At 25.7% G+C, this 22741-nt stretch overlaps 6 protein-coding genes across 7 annotated transcripts; 2 read left to right on the plus strand and 4 right to left on the minus strand.

Annotated features, from left to right (window-relative positions):
• Nucleotides 1-321: 321 nt before the first annotated feature.
• LOC128962276 (uncharacterized) lies at nucleotides 322-1875 on the minus strand. Its single transcript, XM_054308640.1, has 5 exons — nucleotides 1253-1875; nucleotides 1123-1188; nucleotides 959-1044; nucleotides 775-892; nucleotides 322-474 (listed from the first exon to the last, which is right to left on the minus strand). Exons 1-5 carry the CDS (start codon nucleotides 1544-1546, stop codon nucleotides 322-324), a joined length of 717 nt encoding a protein of 238 aa, XP_054164615.1. The 5' UTR covers nucleotides 1547-1875.
• An 889-nt stretch (nucleotides 1876-2764) lies between these two features.
• Nucleotides 2765-3646, plus strand: LOC128962637 (gamma-aminobutyric acid receptor-associated protein). The gene is made up of 2 exons (XM_054309032.1): nucleotides 2765-2861; nucleotides 2940-3646. The coding sequence occupies exons 1-2, from the start codon at nucleotides 2772-2774 to the stop codon at nucleotides 3237-3239; spliced, it is 390 nt and encodes a 129-aa protein (XP_054165007.1). The 5' UTR covers nucleotides 2765-2771; the 3' UTR covers nucleotides 3240-3646.
• A 3065-nt stretch (nucleotides 3647-6711) lies between these two features.
• LOC128962181 (lipoma-preferred partner homolog) lies at nucleotides 6712-10556 on the minus strand. 2 transcript variants are annotated; one of them, XM_054308533.1, is made up of 8 exons: nucleotides 10322-10556; nucleotides 9756-10026; nucleotides 9134-9154; nucleotides 8914-9015; nucleotides 8590-8657; nucleotides 8346-8524; nucleotides 8152-8272; nucleotides 6712-7052 (listed from the first exon to the last, which is right to left on the minus strand). In XM_054308533.1, exons 1-8 carry the CDS (start codon nucleotides 10343-10345, stop codon nucleotides 6936-6938), a joined length of 903 nt encoding a protein of 300 aa, XP_054164508.1. In that variant the 5' UTR covers nucleotides 10346-10556; the 3' UTR covers nucleotides 6712-6935. The 2 variants fall into 2 exon arrangements, with proteins under 2 accessions (XP_054164508.1, XP_054164509.1); XM_054308534.1 differs by lacking the exon at nucleotides 9134-9154 and having other exon boundaries at nucleotides 10322-10553.
• Nucleotides 10557-14091: 3535 nt separating this feature from the next.
• LOC128962985 (uncharacterized) lies at nucleotides 14092-16972 on the minus strand. The gene is made up of 4 exons (XM_054309440.1): nucleotides 16932-16972; nucleotides 16175-16442; nucleotides 14693-15150; nucleotides 14092-14595 (listed from the first exon to the last, which is right to left on the minus strand). Exons 1-4 carry the CDS (start codon nucleotides 16941-16943, stop codon nucleotides 14092-14094), a joined length of 1242 nt encoding a protein of 413 aa, XP_054165415.1. The 5' UTR covers nucleotides 16944-16972.
• Nucleotides 16973-17948: 976 nt separating this feature from the next.
• Nucleotides 17949-19112, plus strand: LOC128962155 (peroxisomal membrane protein PEX14-like). The gene is made up of 2 exons (XM_054308506.1): nucleotides 17949-18101; nucleotides 18164-19112. Exons 1-2 carry the CDS (start codon nucleotides 18075-18077, stop codon nucleotides 19055-19057), a joined length of 921 nt encoding a protein of 306 aa, XP_054164481.1. The 5' UTR covers nucleotides 17949-18074; the 3' UTR covers nucleotides 19058-19112.
• Nucleotides 19113-19434: 322 nt separating this feature from the next.
• LOC128962369 (carboxylesterase 1C-like) lies at nucleotides 19435-21848 on the minus strand. Its single transcript, XM_054308743.1, has 3 exons — nucleotides 21774-21848; nucleotides 21020-21370; nucleotides 19435-20925 (listed from the first exon to the last, which is right to left on the minus strand). The coding sequence occupies exons 1-3, from the start codon at nucleotides 21846-21848 to the stop codon at nucleotides 19435-19437; spliced, it is 1917 nt and encodes a 638-aa protein (XP_054164718.1).
• Between the last annotated feature and the right edge of the window lie 893 nt (nucleotides 21849-22741).

Consider the following 22741-nt stretch of genomic DNA (forward strand, 5'->3'; position numbering starts at 1 on the left):
ATTAAAATTATTTGATAATTTTGAGGACAGATATAGGATATACTCTACTTTGGTTTTGCTGGCATACAGTTACCGGTAATGGTTATCAATCAATTTGATTTACCGGTAAATTAATAAACAAAATATAGTTAACAAATTTAAAGTCATTTAATTATAACATTGTGAGTATCGATACAGTATTTAATAAGAAATTTAACAAAATATGTAATCGAATTGGGAATGAAATAAAATTTAATAAATTAAAATTTGTAACATTAATATTATTTAAATCATTATATAAATAAATAAATTTAAAAATTGAGTCTTTAATTAGTAACAAACTTAAACTGGAAGACTCTTTGCGGCTGCTTTTGTAGCTATTTTAGTGAAAAACATGAGACCAGTTTGTCCACCGGGAAGATAACTCATGACATACCAAATGAGAGCAATCACTTGAATCAGAGCAAAGATTGCGGTAAATAGTGTGCTCTGAACCTATCAAAACAAATAATAAGTATTATTATTATTGAAATACAATTACCGGTAAAATACTGAGATATTAGTATTTAAAAAATATTGTATAATTTAAAATTAAAGTAGATTTTATAAATTTATAGATATATTTGTTTTTATAATATAAACATAAGAAAAAATATATATTCAATTTTTATCATTATATTAACGTTTTCAAAAATACTCACAAAAATGAATTAAAATATAAAACAGAAATGTTATGTATTTATATAATATCCATAAATATATATACAGTATATTTGATAATTAAGTGATGCAAACCTTGAGAGCAAAATATAATGTTGTGATCAATGATCCGAAATATGTTAGAGTAAAGGGAAGTCTCTCTTTAGAAAACAAGTGTTTCATATGACTTATTGGTCCCCAAAGTACTGAAAAACTGAAAACATATGTTTCACTTTTAATTACACTATTTATGAAAAACAAATAAATGTTTAATTAATACCTTAAAACAATGAAAAGTGAGCCCAATGTGAACAATAGTGCAAACTTTCGGGCCTTAAACACAAGCACTGGGATGTATAGGGATGACTGTTTGTAAAAGATATTAATTATTTATATAATTATTTAAGATATTTTGAATATTTTAATTGAATTAGTGATAAATACCAAAGTAAAACAAAATAAACCCATTAATACAAATACTATGAAACCAATGATACGTTGAGTTCGTGACTAAAAGATAAATATAATAATAATTAGTTTTATTGTAAATATTTTATTAAAATTTTTGTCATACAAGAGATGGCAACCAACTGATACTACTTTCTTGTTGAGTACTCGAAGATAACGAAAAAGATGAAAACCAACTTCTTTTAGCTGACTCTTGTCGTTCATTACCACCAATTGATGCGTCCAGTTGTGAGCCATCATTAGCTACTTCTTCTGTACTCAACGGCTGATAAAACCATTCTTTGGTTTTGTTTGTAGTGAAGAAGTTCTTGACATTTGATGTCAATGAGGAAGAAGTTTCATCACTTCTTGAATTAAGATAGTCTTTGAGATCAGTTCCCAAACTTATTGATGTCGACATGTCTTCAGTTATATAATTTATATGATATTAATTAAATCAATTAAAACTTTATGTCATATGTTTTGCTGTCAAATAGCAATCATTATAACAATACACACATAAAGAGGTCTCTCATGGACTCAACACTACAGTCATTAACATTAATGTAATTAAAATTAATTAAAATTAGTTAACAATTCATTTGATGACAATTTAATGGATATAAACATATGATTGTATAAAATGCCAACAATTTTGACGTCAATTTAGGGGCAAATCAAGAGTCAATTAAATGACATTCAATTAAAGCGCTTATTGTTTGACAACAAAACAAATCACGTGATTATCTCTGCAATACAGTCATCACTTGTATGACTAATGCATTGCATTAACGCTGAGAAAGCAATACAACAATAAATAAGAGTAAATAAAACGTTTGATTACATCAGTGATCGCAAATTGAGCACAAATTTTGTTAATATTAATATATATTTAATTAAATACATTATATCATATAATTAATAATTCATAAAATAATACACTTTTAAATAAATAAATATATATTTATGATATCAATTATTTTCAAATGTGACAACACATTTAAAATATCACATAAACTAATTTATATCATTAATTTTTTTACAAAAATACATTTAACAAATAATTAAAAAAATTTATTACAAATAACAATATTTTAATTACAAAATTTTATGGTTTAATAAAAATTAATTTTTGAACAAAAAAAATTGCTTAAAAAATTTAAAAGTATAGTTTTATGTAATTTTAGATTTGTATAGATTTAATGCATAATATTTACTATGAAATTATTATAGGTTTTAAAAATTAATTTATAAATTATTATAGGTTTTAAAAATTAATTTATAATTTATTATATTATATAATATTAGGTTTAAATAATAAATTAATATAGTTTTGTATTAAATAATGAATACATTTGAATATCATATGATTCATAAAATACGACACATTTATGTATGTGTGGTATAGACTATACAGTAGTTAACTATAGAGTCAATGCATAACCAATGGTATAGTGAGTGCTATAATATAATAGTGTTTTAAGTCGTCAGTCATTTTGTGTTTTGTTGTGTTTATCGACAAACAAACAGTTATTGCGTTACAACTATTGTGTCTATTATTTGCATTGATTTGATTAAACATTACAACTGAAGACAACTTTATTTATTAGATCATTGATTGTCTCTATTATTGATCCAAAAACAATATGAAGTTTGCCTACAAAGAGGAACATCCGTTTGAAAAGCGCAGAGCAGAGGGCGAGAAGATCCGTAAGAAATATCCCGATAGAGTACCCGTAAGTTTAACCACTGATTACCATTGATGACAATAAGTATGACAACAATGTCATCAATTGATTTGTTATAAACATTAGGTGATTGTAGAGAAGGCACCGAAAGCACGTATCGGCGATTTGGACAAAAAGAAGTATTTGGTTCCGTCGGACCTGACTGTCGGTCAGTTTTATTTCCTGATCCGTAAGCGAATCCATTTGAGACCCGAAGACGCACTGTTCTTCTTCGTGGACAATGTGATCCCTCCCACCTGTGCCACAATGGGTACACTATATCAGGACCATCACGAAGAGGACTTCTTTTTATATATTGCTTATAGCGATGAGTCAGTCTATGGACATACATCTCAACCCTCACTGACTCTCGAAACCAATCATTAAATATGTTTTCTCTCTTTATTTTGTTTATTCATGTTATTAATACTTTAAGATATTATAATAACAATTATTATTATTAATGATATATATATATAAATATATTGTCGCAGATATAGCTAATGAATAAGATGTCGATATAATTAAGATATGATATGATATTTAACTAATTGTCACATAAGTTGAGATATACTTATTAGAAATAATAACAATTTATTGTATAATAGGATGTAATTTGTATTTGTTTTTATTTTTTGTGTTAATATTTTTCCTCCTTTATTGACATGATTTTTGCGACAATTGAATGCACCAAAAGTAAGTAATGATATACTATTTGCAATCGAGACTTCAGTTTTAATTATAAAAATGACATTTATATTAAAAATTTTTGAATTTGAAATTCTATGTAAAATGATTGTAAACATTAATAAAATATAAGAATACATATAATGTTAATTTGATTTTTTCTGTAAGTTAATAATAAAATGATAAATTTCATCAATGTTTAGTTTATTATTATTTATTATATAGAAATAAAGTGTGATTTTGTAAATTATATTATTAAATGAGTGTAATATAAATGCGCGATTATGGCAAACACTTGAAATTAACTATTTTATTTCAAATGGTTAATCACATGATTTTTGCTGATATATGTATTCTGTATACAGTATATGCTATCTATTGATAAGATATATTTAGTTTATAATAATATTATACTGTATTAGTAATACAATAGTACCGGTAACACAATTGTACTGTATTATTGCACCATGCTTAATTATTAAAAACATGATTAATACTGATAGAGAAAATTAATTGAATTTTAAATGACAAAATAGATTTGAAATTTGAAGCTAATTGAAACCAACGTATGTTTTTCAATAATATATTTTTTCTATGATTTACAACTAATATTTATCTCATAAAACAAAATCTCATTTATAAAACATATAAATATGATAATCCTGGTCAATGCATTTAACTATAGTGTTTTATTAATGTATTTTATGTTTGCAGCAAATGATTAATTATTAAACAACTTATTTTACTTATAATATTTTTATTGGTTAGAGTTATTAGTTTAATAATTAGATATTGATGATAAAAATGGTTAATTTGACCAAATGTTTGTTACATAATCAAAAATCAAATCAATTAATTAAAATATTATTAAAAAGTCACAAAAAGTTAAAACTAAATTATCTAAATCTATAGATTAATAATAAAAAATATGAAGTGATTTTCAATATTGAAGACTTGTTGTAAAAAATGAATAAATGAAAAGTTTTATCAAACAAGTTGTGATCAATTAATTCAATTTTTAAAGGATTAAAATTCTCTATACTATAGTACCGTATAATACACCATAAAAATCAGGGTTGCTAAAGGGGGGTAGGGGGTAAGACGTCTTACCCCCACTGAGATCGAGAAATTTTGGCTTTTACCCCCCCCCCCTGAAACCAAAAAGTTAGGGGCCCCCTATCAATTTTTTTCAACTATGTAAAATTTTATATTAAACAAAAAAAATAAATATTAAATTAGTTTTAATATAAATTAATAGCTTATGTATAGAAAATAAATAGATACAAATACTTAATTACATCAATTTAACATTATTTACACTATTTAGGGCACTCCACAAGAGAAAAAAGCTCTTAATAAATTCCCACCAATTTTCAAGAAAAATAATGATATTTTATTTTATTTTTTAGCTCTTTATAAATGATAATATATATTTTATTTCATATTAAAAGTCAAAAACTAAAATTTTTAGCATAAATTTTAAAATAATTATATTTTAATATTTTTAAACTTTATATTAAAATGTGTTAGTTATGTGCTTTAAAAATGATAATTATGATATTAAATAAATATTACATAAATAGAGTTGGGGCACTCCACAAGGGAAAAAAGTTCCCTAATAAATTCCCACCAATTTTCAAAAAAATAATGAATATATTAAAATGTGTTAGTTATGGTTCAATATAAAATACTATAAAAAATATATTCTTAAATTAAATTAATTATTTAGAACTAATTAATAATTATTATATATATTTTTATTATTATTATTATAACGTTATAATAAATACAGTACTATATCATTAATTTTTTAATTAACTATTTTTTTAAAAACTAAATAATTATATTTTTTTAATAATTATAATAGTTATATATATATATATATATTTATGCAATTCTTAATATTTAGAAAATGAGAAATTAAGTTGAGAATATTATTATTAGTTAATTTATTGGGAATTTATAGTTAATTTATAGGGAATTTAATGGGTATTTATTGAGAATTTATTGAGAATTTATTGAGAATTTATTGAGAATTTATTGAGAATTTATTGAGAATTTATTGGGAATTTAGTGGGAATTTAGTGGGAATTTAGTGGGAATTTAATGGGAATTTAATGGGAATTTAGTGAGAATTTAGTGGGAATTTAGTGGGAATTTAATGGGAATTTAATGGGAATTTAATGGGAATTTAATGGGAATTTAATGGGAATTAACTCAAATTTGGAAAAAATTGTCGTTTAAAAATGCAATAAAAATTGTTCACCCCCCCCTATACCCCTAAGCTTTTTCGAAAATTTTGCCATTTTACCCCCCCCCCTATACCCTCCCTGAAATCCAAAACCTTTAGCAACCCTGATAAAAATGCTAATATCAATAACATATTATCAGTTAATACGATTCAATAAATATTTATGATAACCGGTAATAATTATATTAAATAAATAATGAAATAATCGGAAACACATTTTTTTTATTAAACATCATTTGATTCAATAATACATAAATTGTAGATTTGTTGGAAATTAAATCAATTGAAGCCAAAAGCATTTATGAATAGACAATATATTACAAGTTTACATTTGTCAACACACATAGTGTTGTTCATCAGATTTATTGCAAAATTAACAAAATTATGGCAATTATATATTAACATATTAAAATAAAATAAAATAAATATATTTAATGTTAAAATAAACTTTTAAAACATGAAGCATGGTTATAACCATTAAGTTGTTCACTAATAAGTCAATTGTAAATAAATTATTTAAATATGCATTTTAAATATATTTTAAATATTGTAATTATTATGAAATACTGTATATTGTATAATATGTATAATTAAGCAAAAGGCTGGTCGAAAAGCAATTCATTGTAATAGATGTAAAATAGGATTAAATATCACTATAAAATTCATAATAATTGTGTTTATTTAATATAAACATTAAATTAAAGTTCAATTTAATTATGATAATTATTTCAGATTTGATAAAATCAAATTGTTATTAAAAGATTTTAATCATTGCAATTGTTAACCATAACTGCATAAATTGACAAAAATTATCAATTTGTTGCACATTTTTCAAATAAGTTGTTATAATATAAAATTATTAGTAAAATCTAAAATTATCATAATTTTTGAACAATAATTAAGTTAATAGAAATGAATTCGCTATCAAATTAGCGGTCATTGTTAATTTGAAAATGCAGATGATATTACATTTTTAGTAGTAATAATAATAATATGATAAATATTGCAAATATTGTAATTAATTTTTCATAGTATATAATGTGATGGAAGCGCTCAAAAAACAAACGATAGTTTAACTTAAAACTATTAAAACAATCAATCAATCACTAAATTAAACCACAGGTTTAATGTTAAACCACTCTATATTATGGGGCTGTTATTTCTTGCACTCTTTTTGCGTTACAATTACGGCATAATATATGGTCATCCAATGGATAACACCCCCGACCTTCTGCTTCTGATGACAATAACAAATCGCAGTCCTATTATTCATAATAAAAAAAATGTTTAATTAAATGTTTACAATTTTTTAATATAATTGTTTTGATAATCATTATAATGTTAATACAGTAAAAACAAACTGAAACAATGTAAAGTATTATTGCAAAAGATATATGATTTTTAAATGACAAATTGTTTTATTATTTTAAATGTTTGTGTTATATGAAATTTAATACTTATATACAAAATACAAAATTAAACAAATCACTACTGATATGATTAGCGAAGTAAAATTAAAAACAAATAATGATTTCCTTAATTCTGGCAATCACTCAAAAATATTTCATATATGTCTCAACTAGTATGACATCTCATAAAAAACAATAAATAAGATTTGTATAAATTCAAGAATATATTGTATATAAGTTATATTCTATATATTTAAAAGAAAAACAAGAATTACTTTAAATATGAGAATATTTATTATATATCTTAATATAACATGTTTTTGGCTCTGAATTAAATAAACCATTATACAATTATACAATTATCATTTATACCAAAATTATAGTTCAATTTAATATTAAAACAAATGTTTTATATATATATATATATATTATTAGAACTTTCTAAATGTAAATAGATTTGATATAAAATCATTTCTGAACTAAACATGTTATAAAATATATATGAAGGTTAGGTAAAATTATAAATATATAAAGTGAAGTTATTTTTAAACTATACTCAATATATTATATTATACCTATTATTCGTATATAATATTATATTTAATTTTATTATATTATATTTATTGTAATAATACTAGAAAATTATTATTAACATGTGTTCATAAGTTATAAAAAAGTATCTAATAAAGTAAAATTATTTAATTGTCATATTTAATAAAATTTAAATTAAATAACAATAATTAAGATTAAAATTACAGTACTTCCATTTATAATATAATGTTATTTTACTGTAATAAAAGTCATATTGCAATCACTTGTAAGTATTTTGTAATTTAAAATTAAAAAAAAATAACTGACAAAATCATATAAAATAACAATCATTAATCTAAATAATTAATTTTTATAAGAATTAATATATAAATAATATGTAAAATCAATTTATATGACTTACTTCACATTTGTAACAATTTACATGAAAACTGCGATCCAATGCAACTACTCTTACGGTTTCTGTTTTTCCCGGTTCGGGAACAATGGGTTCTTTGCAAACACAGCAACGGGGGGCAAATTTTCTGCAATTATTTCGTATAATAATATTTAAAATTTTTATATGCAATTAGATTATATATTATTAGAGAGACTCACTTATGAAAATCATCGATACAATGGATTTTATTGGTAGCGTCAACAGTAAATGGTATGCCATCTAAACATTTGCTACACACAACACATGTGAAACAGTTGGGGTGATAGGCCTTTCCTGTGGCACGAAGTATACGATCCAGAATTGGTTTCTCACAAACACAACACTTCTCTAATGTATTCTAATATTTTAATAAATTATATCAATTAATTACAATACAGAAGCAATTGATGATAAAAGACAAACCAAATAGTCGTCCTCACAGTAGGGTTTGCCATCCATCGCATAAAAAGGTTTACCTCTTAATTCAATATCTGAAACCAAAACATCAATTATTTGTTAAGCTATGAAATGTCAATTTTATAACATCTTAAATGCCAAAAATATTTTGGAGACAAACAAAACATTAAACTCATGTATAATATGAATGTTTGAAACTATTTTTGTTTTTTGTTAAGGGATTTCTTGTTTTTTGCTAAATACAACTTATATTTAGATTATAAAATCTCAAGGAATTAGTGAAATATGAATAGAAAAGAGGAACTGGAGGTTAGTTTAGGCTATACTTACGACAAATATGACAAGTGAAGCACTGAATATGATATACTTTTTCCATTGCCGTACAACCACTGCCTTCGCCCAACACTTTTTCGCCACATTTATGGCACATACCTATCAACACATATATTAAAATACAAAAAATAATTGTCACATCAATCAATAGTGCACATCACACAACTAACAACAACAATATATCAATGATAATTAAGGCCAAGTGGCCACAGGTCACCTATAATCGGTGATTCTCCTCCTGAAGACATTGAGGAAGCAATTGAGTAGAAAAAAGCAAAATCTTTTTTAAGTCAAGTTATGTTTTCAATAAGCAATTATTTTAAAATTTTTAATTAAATAAAATTTAAAAAAAAGGATAATATGTTTGCAAATTGAGAGCAGCGTTGGTGTCGAAAATGCAATGAAACCGAAATATTTCTGTCAATTCATGAATATTATATACAATACATTGTTTACACACAAATACATTATAAACTTAAATAAACAATTAAATATATTAAACAAACTAAGTTATTATATATAATTAAGATCATATAAATATATATACATATTATACAAGTAGTGTACAAATTGCACAAAATAATAATTTGTATTAAAATGTCAATCAAATGGTGAAAATATAAATCTTTGATATTGTAATTAATTACAAATCAATATATTTAGTTACAGAATATGTTTGTCATATAAAATCATTTTTATGAACTTTTATGGCAAACACATAATAATATGTAGTATTTAAGTATAGGGTTTGAATGTCAAACAAACTTATTATTTAAATTAGAAATAAAAGACAAAACAAGCAAATAAATGGTGAAATCAAAACAATTGAGTTAACTAACCGAAGAAGTCGGGATCGGATGAGTTTTCCATACTTTTGACTAACAGATCAGTCAAGTGGTCGACTTCGTCTTCCTTATCAATAGACGTTTTGCTCAATGGATTAGCTGACAGTGAACTTCTTGAGCCAATGCTGTTGTGTTGTTGCGGATAATATCGTTGACTGTATAGTGAAGACAAACCACTGGCAGTGCTATACGTGGATCCGTTTGACAGTTGGCTTGAAGGCCGTCGAGTGATTGGCTCGTAAAGAGAGTTTGTGTCGTATGTGCTCTAAGAAGAAGTGATAGATAGTGACAACATATGAGACATTTAAACGACCAATAGATAGATTTGGTGTCAAAACAAACTGCCGGCTCTTTGCTAACAGAGCTCATGTCTATTACATCACTGTTAGGGATGTAAGACATCGGTCTTAAGAGTCTTAAGCGACTCATTCCTAAATTGGTCCGAAACTATGAATAGACAACCAATAGTCTGCCTCTAAAGACATCTACAGCTATACATCTATAGGTTGTCTATATAGACATCATATGTAGTCTTCACCCACTTTCACATTCATACTAACCTTCATCTCAAACACCCTTTCCATAGCTGTTGTGATACTTTTTGAAGACAACAACAACTAATTACACAATCAATTAATTATCACCAACTCATCCAACAGTCAGCTCAAGTCAACTATGGGTGCGATATATGGGTGCGACTGTCGTATACAATATATCATAGCTATAGTACAGTACTTATCATAATATCAATACATATTATACACAAACAGGTATTACATGCGATACATACGTCACCTATGAATACATTATATAACACACAATACCATTGCATTCAATACATTAACACTTCATCTCTATTGGCGCTAATGTTGTGTCAAATAAAACACTTGTCTATTAGTCACGTGACTTATATTTTGGTTTATTAACATAACTGTAGAGATATTACATACAACAGTATCTTAGATACAGTACTCTATGTATAATAAATTAGCTTTAATTTCATTATTGTTTTAATTATAATACTATTAAATTAAAATTATGTTTTACTAAAGTAAGAATTTATTAAAAATAATTTCTAATTATTTCTATTATAATTATTTTAGTTAATAAATTATTTGAATAATTAGCTTAAACTTTAAAACTCAATTTTGATATCATCATTAAGATTATAATACTGTACATCAATAATATTTATCATACATTTATCATATAACACTTTTTTAATATTTGTGTTAAAACTAAATTTATAGTTTTTTTGACAAAATTTCAACTAATTTTATGTTAAGTTGAATTGTAAATAGTTATGACAAAAATATTTTTGTGGCAAATTAATTAAATTAAACATACCTTTAACTGTTGATATGATAATGTTGAAATGATAAGTTGCCAAAACTAACATAAATTGCTTTTTATATTTATAATTTCAATTTTAAATTTTTACTAATATTGTAGTTGTAGTAGTATTAATGTTTACGTAAAATTTTATGATTAAAATTAAATTTTAAACACAAATAAATTAATTCAATTTTATTTTTATTTTAACTGATATGATAGACCAGACTTTTTAATACATCTTATAATTTGAAAAACTAATGAATAATTAAAAACTTATAACAAAATTATTTTAATCGCTATATCTTTTCTTAAGAAAGTTTATATATTCATTAAGAAATTATATATTCATTGTTTTAGTAATATTTAAATTTAATTTATTTTTTGGGTAAATATTTTTTATCACAAACAGATTTTTGTCGTTAATAAATAAAAAATAATATTAGATTTTAAACTAAAAAATCAAATGAAACAATAAACTTGAAATATATTTTTTATTAAATATAAAAATATTTCCCTTTTATTATAAACTCAATTAAGAAAAGAGTCAGCGATTTAACAATAAGTGTAAAATTAATTCATTTGTTGGTTTATATATATTGTAAGTGAAACTCAGTTATATTTAAAAATTATTTGATGTGAATAAAAGTTTCTAAAAGTTTCAACAATAATTAATAACAATTAATTATAATGAATAGTGCATTGATTGCTAAAATTGTTATAATTAGTTTGGTTAATAATATTGTGTTTAAATTATATAAAAAATTAAAAATTAATGTAATTAAGGAATGTTTAACATAATTGTTTGGATGAGACAGAAAATATGAATTACATTATTATATAAATTTATATATAATGTTAAATTTGAAAAATGATAACAAAAAATGATTTGTTTTATTTGTAATCATTTGTAAATTTTAATCAAAATTTTCATATATTGTGCTACTTTTAAAACGGCAGTGTATTTGCTTAAGGCCTAAACAAAGTAATATATATTTTTCTCATATATGGCCACAATATCGATGCGCTAATTAAGCATTAGAAATACATAAACAATAATTAGAAATTTTATTTTCTCTCTTTATTTTTTTGTATATAAAAATCTTTTTCATGTTTAAAATCTTCCACTTATTTAAAAGTTAATTCGCATTAATCAATGTTTAAACTTTATTAGTAATAACAATAATAGTTAGGATTAAACATATACTGTAGATTATGAACAAAATTATTATTGAAACTATTTTTTTAAATATATATATTTACACTAATTTTCTAAATAATAAAATATTTATATTAATTGCAAATCTCATAAATTTATATATTTGCTTAAATAAATTCTAAATTTATTTGTATATTTATTATATTCTATATAATAATAATATAATTTCAAATATAGAATATATGAATAAAAATAGAAATGTTTAAAGTATTTTTATTTTATTATATCTATTGTTTTTACTCATATATTTAGCTGAATATATGGCAATAAAATCTTTTAACTATTTCTTTAGTTTAAATAAATTATACTATAAATGATCAAGCTGAGATATATCAAATAATTATCATAAAATTTGAAATATCAACTGATTTTTAAATTTTTTATCATTAGAAATAAATAACTTCATCATTAAATTATTTTTAAATTTAATAACATCTGTAATAAATTATACTCATCTTTCAATAACAATAATAATTTTTATAAATATTATATAATTAATAAATTTTCTTTATAATAATAATTGTTCGAAGCATTGAATAGATTGTGAAAAATCGCTTTAAATAACAATAACCACTTTGAAATGTAATTAATTTTCAAAATAATAGCTGTATTAACATTTATATTATAAATTTTATATGCAATGCAAATGATATAGAAAAAAAATTAAAATAAATAATTTTCATTACATTTAACTATATACTGTATTAATTGTACACATTTTAATTTATTATTTGTATAATGATAATTATAATAGATAAACAAATTTTATATATAATTGATCGAATCTCTCAATAGACATATAAATTGATTCAAAAAAAATTCAATTATAATTTGTTCAAATTCTTTATTGTTATTATATTAAGCGATCAATTTATCAACAATTAAAAAGATCACATTATTTGCAAATTATATATTTATATATTATCTCACACTTAAAATTCGCTGCTTTTGAGAAATAGATGTAATTAATATAAATCTTATAGAGAAATCTCAAATATACTTTTTAAAGCCAAATAATGCCATAAATTTGAGGAACATTGAGCGTCAATTTAATTAACAATATATTTACAATTTATTTTTTTATTTTATTTTATGTGTTCATTAAGAGCACCAATAATGTAGAGTATCTTTATATTAATATATAAATTATATATATATATATATGTGTATATAATTGTTAACAAACTTAACATTTAATACATTTAAAAATGCATTTTTATTGTTTTATTATGAATATTAACAATATATATATTGAATAAAAATTTCCTAAATTGACAACAAATACATGTATTTTAAAAAGACTTATTTGTTTGGCGCTTGTGACTTATTTGTAATATTATATTATTTAAATTAATTTGTTTTAAAAAAATTGGCAATTGATTCAAAACAATTAATCATTTATGATTTGAATGCATTTTGTTGACGGCTTATGTCTTGACATAATTAACCAACAAATAATTATTACAATATTATACAATATGCTTGTGTTGTATTGTATACAACAAATACATTGTATATTTGTATCTCAATGTTTGTTTGTTAGCATTTGTTTTCATATGTATAGTTGTGGTGAAAATTTGTCTAAAATATATCCGAAATAGTCGGTAAAAAATAGACACTAAGAAAACACTAACAACAAAATCGACTGACAGTTGCTTTAAGTGCCAAAACGTTAGCAAATCTCTAAATGAGAGCATCATTTCAAAGCCTAATGTCAGCTAAAATGGTTACATATTTGGATCATTCAAACCGTTCAAACATATCTAACCTTTTTTACTTTCAGAAATATCCCGGATGTTCTGCAATACAATAATAGTGTCCATTGTAAATGATGCCAACCTCCCGAAGCACTTCGCCCCTTATGGTGGCCTTAATGACCCAATTATGTGTATCTTGACTTTCCTTTTCTCTCTCTAATTTGTCGATATCTATTATTTTAGAGCTCAGTCTTTCTAATATGACACCGATATCCTTGATATTTAAGTGTTTCTTGTGTTCCATCGATAGCTGATCCACTAATAGTAGATATCGTTCGCAGACCTGTTCATCTTCTCGTTCAGTTGTTTCAGACTCGGACTCCGAGTTATTATTGTTTGAGATCTCAATTCTTGTGGGTTCGGTGTCCATGAATCTGACGTGACCTTTAACTGTTGAGGACTTCTTAGGGATGGCTCCAGTGGCTCGCATGGCTTCAATACTTTCTGCTGACGATGATAGACCTGCACCTAATATGGGAATACTGATCCCTTCCTGAACTGGTGATGTAGCTGCAGATCGGGTTACCTTTTATTTAAGAAATTAAGAAATTTTATTAACCTATTGTAGTACTGTATATAATACTGTATATTACGGTATATTAATTACAAACACCAATACATACACTTATATGTCCCCCTCCTCTATGAAGTGCAGCGCAATGAAAGTCGCAGAGAGAGTGGTCGTGATCTAAGTCATGTGTTGGACTTAACTGCTCTATCCTTTCAAAGTCATCTTCTTCCTCATCGGTGGACAGTGTCCTAAATGGCAGTGTTTTTGTGATTGGTCTCTGTTGAAGACCATCAAGTGATACTTTGGCACGACTGGTGCTGGCAGTTGAGCTGAATGGTATACTAGTAGTTGGGTATGATTGAGCATCAGATGGCTGTGTCGGATGAATCTCGACCCTCCATGAGGTGGGTTCCGCATAATCGGTTCCCTTTCTGAAGCGCTCTTTTTGATCCCAATTAAGGACAACTGTAACGTTTCCCTTATCATCTCTGATACTCCAAGTGGGCGGAACATTGACCAGTTCCAGAGTACGAAGAGCATCACATACTATCTTTGGGATCGCATTTATTGCTACAACAAACACAATATTATAAAAAAATTATCAAATAACACATATAATACACATTATTTAGAATGTATTATATTTATTATTATTTCAATTCAAATATTTCATAGAAATAACAGTACAGTAAATACAAGATAGGAATAACAATTCATCAATAATTGTGTAATTAATTGTTAGGTGTACTCTATTTTTATTACTTTAATTGTAATTTACTTTTAATAAGTAATTTATACATTATGTTATAAAGAGACATAAATTTAGTAATAAAAAATCCTGCTAAATACTGTATTGTTTTATATGGACTGTACAATATTATATACGATTTTCTATGACATGGCACAGGTAGGCAAACTGTGAGATGTGTTATTTGATACTATAATGTACCAAATATAGCAAAATTATTATTTCATATAAGTTTTAGATTGAAAATAATTTTTGACTTAAAAAGAGTCGACGATTTTTATCACTGATGTTATGTTATATGAGATAATCGATCAATGAATATGTGATACATTTTAAAAATATTGTTACATTCAAAGTGGTTATCAAATTTCAATATAAATCGATGCAAACTATTGAACGACAATTCAATATTTCTTTAGACTTTTCTATTTCTTAAGCATAATATTTGATGAGATAATCAATGAAAAATCGATATTTATTTATTACACACACATTATATCACATTGTAATGCTTACATCATTGCGCCTTATGTGACAAAACTAGCATTCAATGATTAATTATAACATTTATTATTATTTCATTATTATATTTAAATAATAAACTATCAACTTTTTGTTTAAATTGATTTCATTTTTTAAATTAAAGTTGTAAATTATTACACTATATAAAGCATAAAGATTTTAAAAATATAATTACTTATTATAACTTATTATTAAACACTATTAAGGAGACAATGTGTATGAGTTTAAAAATATTTTATTAATATTTTATTTGAAATATAATGTTTAAATATATTTATTTATACTGTATATACTATGGCAAAAAAATGATATAATAATACTAACCGGCTTTAAGTGCTTCAACCCCTGGAGGTAACCACCGTTCCTCGGCTTTGAGCAACAAAAATATGGTGTCTTTTTCAGCCGTTTGGAAGTATGTTTCATCTTCGACTTCAGTTCCATCTGATTCTAAGACAACCCTAAGATCGGTCACATTATCGTAGCCTAACTTGTCTGCGGCCCTCACTTTCAACTCGACAAGTGATTGTGCGACCACTGACTTCCGTATCTCTCTATTTGATGACCAGATCTTATACGGACGTTCACGTCCCGGCTATTCACACAAATTGACACAATATTTAACCAAATAATTTACCAAAACTAATAAATAAATAAATTTAAAAACTTTTGTGCAAAAACTAAATCTCGTTTTTTATATTTATGGCAATTGAATACTAGAAATGATAAAAAATTGTTAAAAATATTATTTGTGATGACTTTTATATTGTCTAACCAAATGTGTCTAATGTAGCATAACTTACATAACACACATCAATATCATTGTAAACAAAACATTAAACTCTATATAATACTACTGTATTTCAAATATAAATACTGTATAAAACAAATGTTAAAATCTTAGGTAATTTTGTGGTAGAAATATATTTATAATATCAACATATACTTTATATAGGTATAGATAAATATATAAATTTATATATATATATATATATATATATATCAACAGTCAAAACAATTGAATAATAATAATAATAAACAATTTTCTGCTTATATTAAGCTTATCATACAATTTATGACTTACAAAGGTTGTCATTATGTCAATGATTTGCTAAATACATAACAATTGAATTGCAATGAATTCATCACTTTTGTTGTTGTGGTCAACAAATTGAATGAAATCTGCAATAATTGATATTATATTAAAATAAATAAATAATTTATATAATAATAATTAAAAGATGCATCGCTTACTTTTAAACTAAATTTATTACTAAAAATTAATATTTTGGCACTAATTAAAGCCAATATTAATCACAATATATTAAATGCTTCCTTAAATCCATATTATTATTATTAGTAATAATAATAATAATATTATTATTATTATTATAATTATAAGTATTGGTATTAATAATGTTAACAAATGGGAGGCAAAACTCAAGTGATGTGCAAAACATTGGATATTAAATAAACAATAATTAATTTATAGATTGCATTCAATAGTAAAATGAATGCATTAAGTGATGTAATGATAGCATCAGTTATACGACAATTGATTGCATTATTTTGGTTTTGAAATAATAGTTAATAATAAATAGTGTATTCATATAGTGATAGTCATAGTAATCACATTGCGATGGATTCAATCAATTGGCGAAGCATTGCATTCATTGCAATAACACTTAGAGTATAGACTCTAACGATTAGAGTATAGGGTTTAAGGCAAATGCTATACAATCTTATCCAATGCTATACACATACATACATACAGTACATACAGTATGTATTAATACTGTTGTGGCAAATGGCCGTCCAATGCATACCACCGGAGCACAGATCAACTGAGCTGAGCTAACACATCCATCCCATCCCATCACATCCCGATCCCTGTGTCGTAGCACTGGTAGCTCTACAACAACATCACACTCTCACAGATACACTCTCTGAGCTGACTATCGATTAAACAATTATTAATACATATAAACTAACAAATGGCTTAATATATATATATATTATTGTAATAGTTGAGCCCTTTTTCCATTCAAATGTCATAACGTTGACGACTTACTGTACACTCAATAATAATAATAATAATATTTGTTTACAATTAATGTGTAAACAAATGAACTCAAAATGTTTAACAAAAAACCCATTAATTAATGATTTTTGTTATGAATTTGTTTATCACATAATTTCATTGATTAAGTGATTGACTATTGAATTGATGAACAAAATGAGTGAAAATTCAAATGTAAATTAATTTTACACTTAATTTATATCTTAATATAATTTAAACAATTATTTGTTTTTCAGATAACCGATGAATCAAAGACTGTCGACCAGTTGACCGGCAATACGGAAGTGGTTTCCAAACCAGTCGTTCCTATCAATCACGAAGTTATACGCGAAGATATGGTTGAAACAGCTGTCAATTTTCTTATGAATCCACGAGTTATTGACAGTCCATTGACACAGAAGAGGACATTCTTGTTGAAGAAAGGTTTGAGTTTAGAAGAGATCGATGCGGCCATTGATAGATCCACTAGACTTAGACAAAGCCAAACATTGCCGTCACTTCCAGTAAGAGCTATAGGTCTGCAAACTGGATCACCTGTGCAACCAATGCCATCAGTGATGATTCGCAGCACTCAATTGATATCAAGTTTAGCCCTCTTCGGTGGTGTTATTTACGGAGCGTATGTTTTATACAAACGTTTTGTTGAGCCATTGCTTTTTGATAGACCACAAAAACCACATCCATATGTTTTTATTCAGCAACAGTTGGAACAGTTAACCAACGCCATGACTGTAATGCAAACAAATATGTCTTTAATTGAAACAAATATAAGAAAACAAATTGAAGACGAAATACGAATAGTCAGAGCGCCTCAAGACGTCACTATTCATGAGCTTAAATCAGAGTTGTCATCAATTAAAGCATTGCTTGTAAATAGGAGACAATTTGCTGCCACACCAATGGCCGGCATTCCTCAGTGGCAACTCAGTGATAATAAGACGTGCAATAATAATATTAATAATAAAGTTGATGACGAATCTGATCAACATATAAATGGCATGTCTAGTGATGATCACAACTCTGATGATAATTGCAATAATGTAACAAATTGTTTAACTAATGGTTCATCAATGGATCATATGGTTAATGAAGTGCATTCAAATGATAGTCTTCATGAATCAAATGACTAAATAATTTGGTTGTTTGCTATAAATTAGTCGTTTTTATAATAATAATAAATGAATTTTTTATAATAATTATTAGATTATTAGAGGTTATAGGTATGTATTTTTACGGTTTTGATTTCTCAAATAATTATTTACTGATTCATAAATGTATTTTTTATATATTGATTTGTGTTTATTTAAAAAAAATGAGATTATGATATATACTTAAGGTTATGATTTGAAATCAATAAATTTTATTTTAAAAAATTGAAGTATAAAATACTATTTACAAAATATTTTACAATAAATAAGTTATGAATAATATAATGTAAAATATAACTATTTATAATTTAGCGATAAATGATATGAGATTTAATTATGAATAGTAATGTTTAGTCGATTCATAATAAAGCGCTTTCTTTCTTGTGATCTACAATTATATGCCTTTGTTTATGAAGAGTAAAAATGATAAAACAGATCAATATTGTGGCCAAAAGGGCTAAGATTGTCGTAGATGTGGTCAGAAAAGTGATGAGCACTTCAGCAGTTGAACTAAAGAGGAACAGTTGTGTTACGGAAATTGTATCTTTCGGTGATTTGTTTGTAATTGTTTCCACTTTAGACTTTATTAATGAAATATCATTGTTTGACCACAAGTTGTCTGTTGTTGGTTCCAAACCATTGGGATCACCAAAAGCAGCAAAGTTTGTGAACGATTTAACCAATAATTGAGTCATATTCTCGTCATCTTTATTTGAAAGTACAGGTGAGTTATGGATGAGACCAAATGCCAATAAGACATCATCGCCATGAATGGCAGACTCTATAAACTGGGGAGCAATCGAAAAGGACGGCCGATATTGCAATTCATACATGAATGTGTTGATTGGAGTATTTGTGACATCATTTTGATTTGCAATTTGTCTTTTGAGTACCAATTTATTAAAGTTCTTCATATGGGATGTGATAAAGAGTGTCGAACAGAATTCCAAATACTTTTCCCGAAGAGATGTGTTTTGGTTTTTGTTGACCAACGATGAGATGAAAACTCGGTTTTGATAACTCATTGAATTATTTTTCTCGTTTTGATTGAAAAACATTTTCATATCGTTTTCAATCATCTCTAATAAATCATTTTCAGTCAATTTATTATTTATTATTTTCTCATAAAATCGAGTTTTGGCGGCGAAGTGAGTCAGTAGACATAGACTACCCTCGACTTTATTGGTGCCCAACATTATATCAGTAACACCGTTGGCAAAGACACCCTTTTCTAAGACTTTAAGCGGTTCCTCTTCAATCAATTCCAAATCAAACGTCGGTTTCCATCCATAAGAAGCCTTTTCAAGTATAGTCTGTGCATTAATTCTGTTGAGACAATCTTTATCTTTACATTTCAAGTTTTCTAATAATTGGTTGGCTTTAATATAAGGATTGTCTTCAAAAACCCATTTTCCGACTGCAATACCACTTAAAAGAATGGCTCGTTTAAAAAGTGATGGATTCATATCTCGGACTACGGGTGAGGTCAACAATATTGATATAGACATTGAACCAGTGAAGCGACCAAATACTGTAATGTTATCGGAATCACCACCGAAAGCGTTTGCATTTTTTCTGATCCATTTGAGAGCCATTATTTGATCCCAAAGACCCATATTTCCAGAGGCCAACCCATCAGCTTTCAAGAAACCAAAGACACCAACTCTATACTGAACTGTTATGACGATAACATTTCCTAATGATGCCAAAAATGAGCCGTCAAATTGTCGGGCGTCAGCAAAGTCATAGCCTTCTCCTGGAAGCCAAACCATTATAGGTAATGATGTATGCTTTGCTGTGGACAGTTGTTTTGGGACGTATATGTTAAGATAAAGACAGTCCTCTGAGGTCTAACAAATAAAATAAATAATTTAGTAAATTATATTATTATAATAAAATTAATTACTAATAGTAGAATTTTTAAATTTGTAATTTTAAACTTACTTTATGTTCTTCATCGACATTAAGAAGTGGATTAATAAGTTGTGGTAAATGTCTCATTTGAATACAAGTTGGCGCCAATTCTGTCACATCTCTTAATATTTTGCTTTCATTTAGTTCTTGCGGTCTCTGAAATCGCAAATTACCGACCGGTGGCTCAGCATAAGGTACACCTAAATATTGGTAACCTTCGACTCGTTTGGTTTTAATCACATGAAGACCTTTTAGTTGTCCAGATGTTGTCGTAAGAATCGGAGTTTCCGATGAAATTATTCTCTGATGAGTACCAAGACGTCTGATTGAACCGTCAGTAAAGGAGGCGCCCAATTGGACGACTACTGCTATTATCGCAAACTTTATAAAATAATTCATTTTTAAAATTCAATATTAAGGAGTTTGTATATAACTTTGTTAAAGAAAATCACTTTTTTGAAAATATAATTTTTTGGTGGAGTTGTGCTGTACTTATATAGGGAATGACTGTTCATAAACAAGGGGACCAAAGAGGGAAAATAATATATAATATGGTTTTACAGTGAAAGTAAAACTGGAATTCAATCAATAAATTGCATCAAAAAAATAGTGTTTAGTATTCATAAGTTGTAATCAAGTTTAGTGACCCGATTAACACTAACCACTTATAGGCTTATCCTTACATTTGATAAGACAGAGATATTCTACAGTTCACTGTCAAGGCATCGCTCGATGGGTACACTATGTGTGCAACTAATGTATGTTTGCGTTAAACACTGGTAACCAAAAACAGCGAATAAAATCTGTGACAACAGCCATATCTCTCCCTTTTATTCCGCCTCTCCTTCTGGGAGTCCATGTCTTACCTCATATTATATCTAAAAAAATATAGGCAACAGTTATAAGTAAATCATTTTTTTATTTGTTTTAAAATTTTTGGGAAACTAACAAAAAATAAAACAACTAAAATGCATATCTAATGTCAACTTTGATAAATTGACTAACATTGCAGACATTACAGACATTACAGACATCCAATATAAAAGAATTATGATTTTATTTAATCAAATAATTTTTAACTGACGATCCCTACAGTCGGGTCATTCATCTGATCTAAAAACACGAGTCAATTGAATGTTACGATTCACGTAAGCATACCATTGATATGAACTGAAGGGACAGTCAAGTAGGCAATGGACGAGTGCTTGAGATCAAAGACCATTATATATGATGTAATCGCTATACTAATTGAAAAAGATATTTGTAATATATTATAATACAAAAGTGTCATTGCTTTTTCAGTTTTCAACATTGTATTTGTATTTATATTTATATTATTATTATTAATCTATTAAGTACTGTGTACTGTATTTAATAATAATATAACTCAATATAATTTTAAGACTATCAATAAAATATTGCATACTATGATAAGAAAATATGAAATTAGTTTTTGTAGTAAATATTTTATGCAAACATATAAAAAAATTGGAGTATAGTTTTACAATTAACCCTATTTACTATAAAAAATATTGGATCAAACAAAAACAATATATTAATAAACTAATTAAATAACCATTGTATAGTTAATTATCTTTTTACATATAAAAAATAATAATAATAGATATATATTTCTCATTAATGGTTTGTTTATTTTATAACACTTTGTTTATTCCGAAATTATTTTGAAAAATGATTACAATATTACCACAAATTATTACTAGTTTTTTACATTAAAAGTAATTTTCCATT

Source organism: Oppia nitens, unplaced genomic scaffold (genome assembly GCF_028296485.1).
Source record: "Oppia nitens isolate AA-2021 unplaced genomic scaffold, nextdenovo-longstitch-racon4-pilon3 scaffold6_pilon_pilon_pilon, whole genome shotgun sequence".
NCBI lineage: Eukaryota > Metazoa > Arthropoda > Arachnida > Sarcoptiformes > Oppiidae > Oppia > Oppia nitens.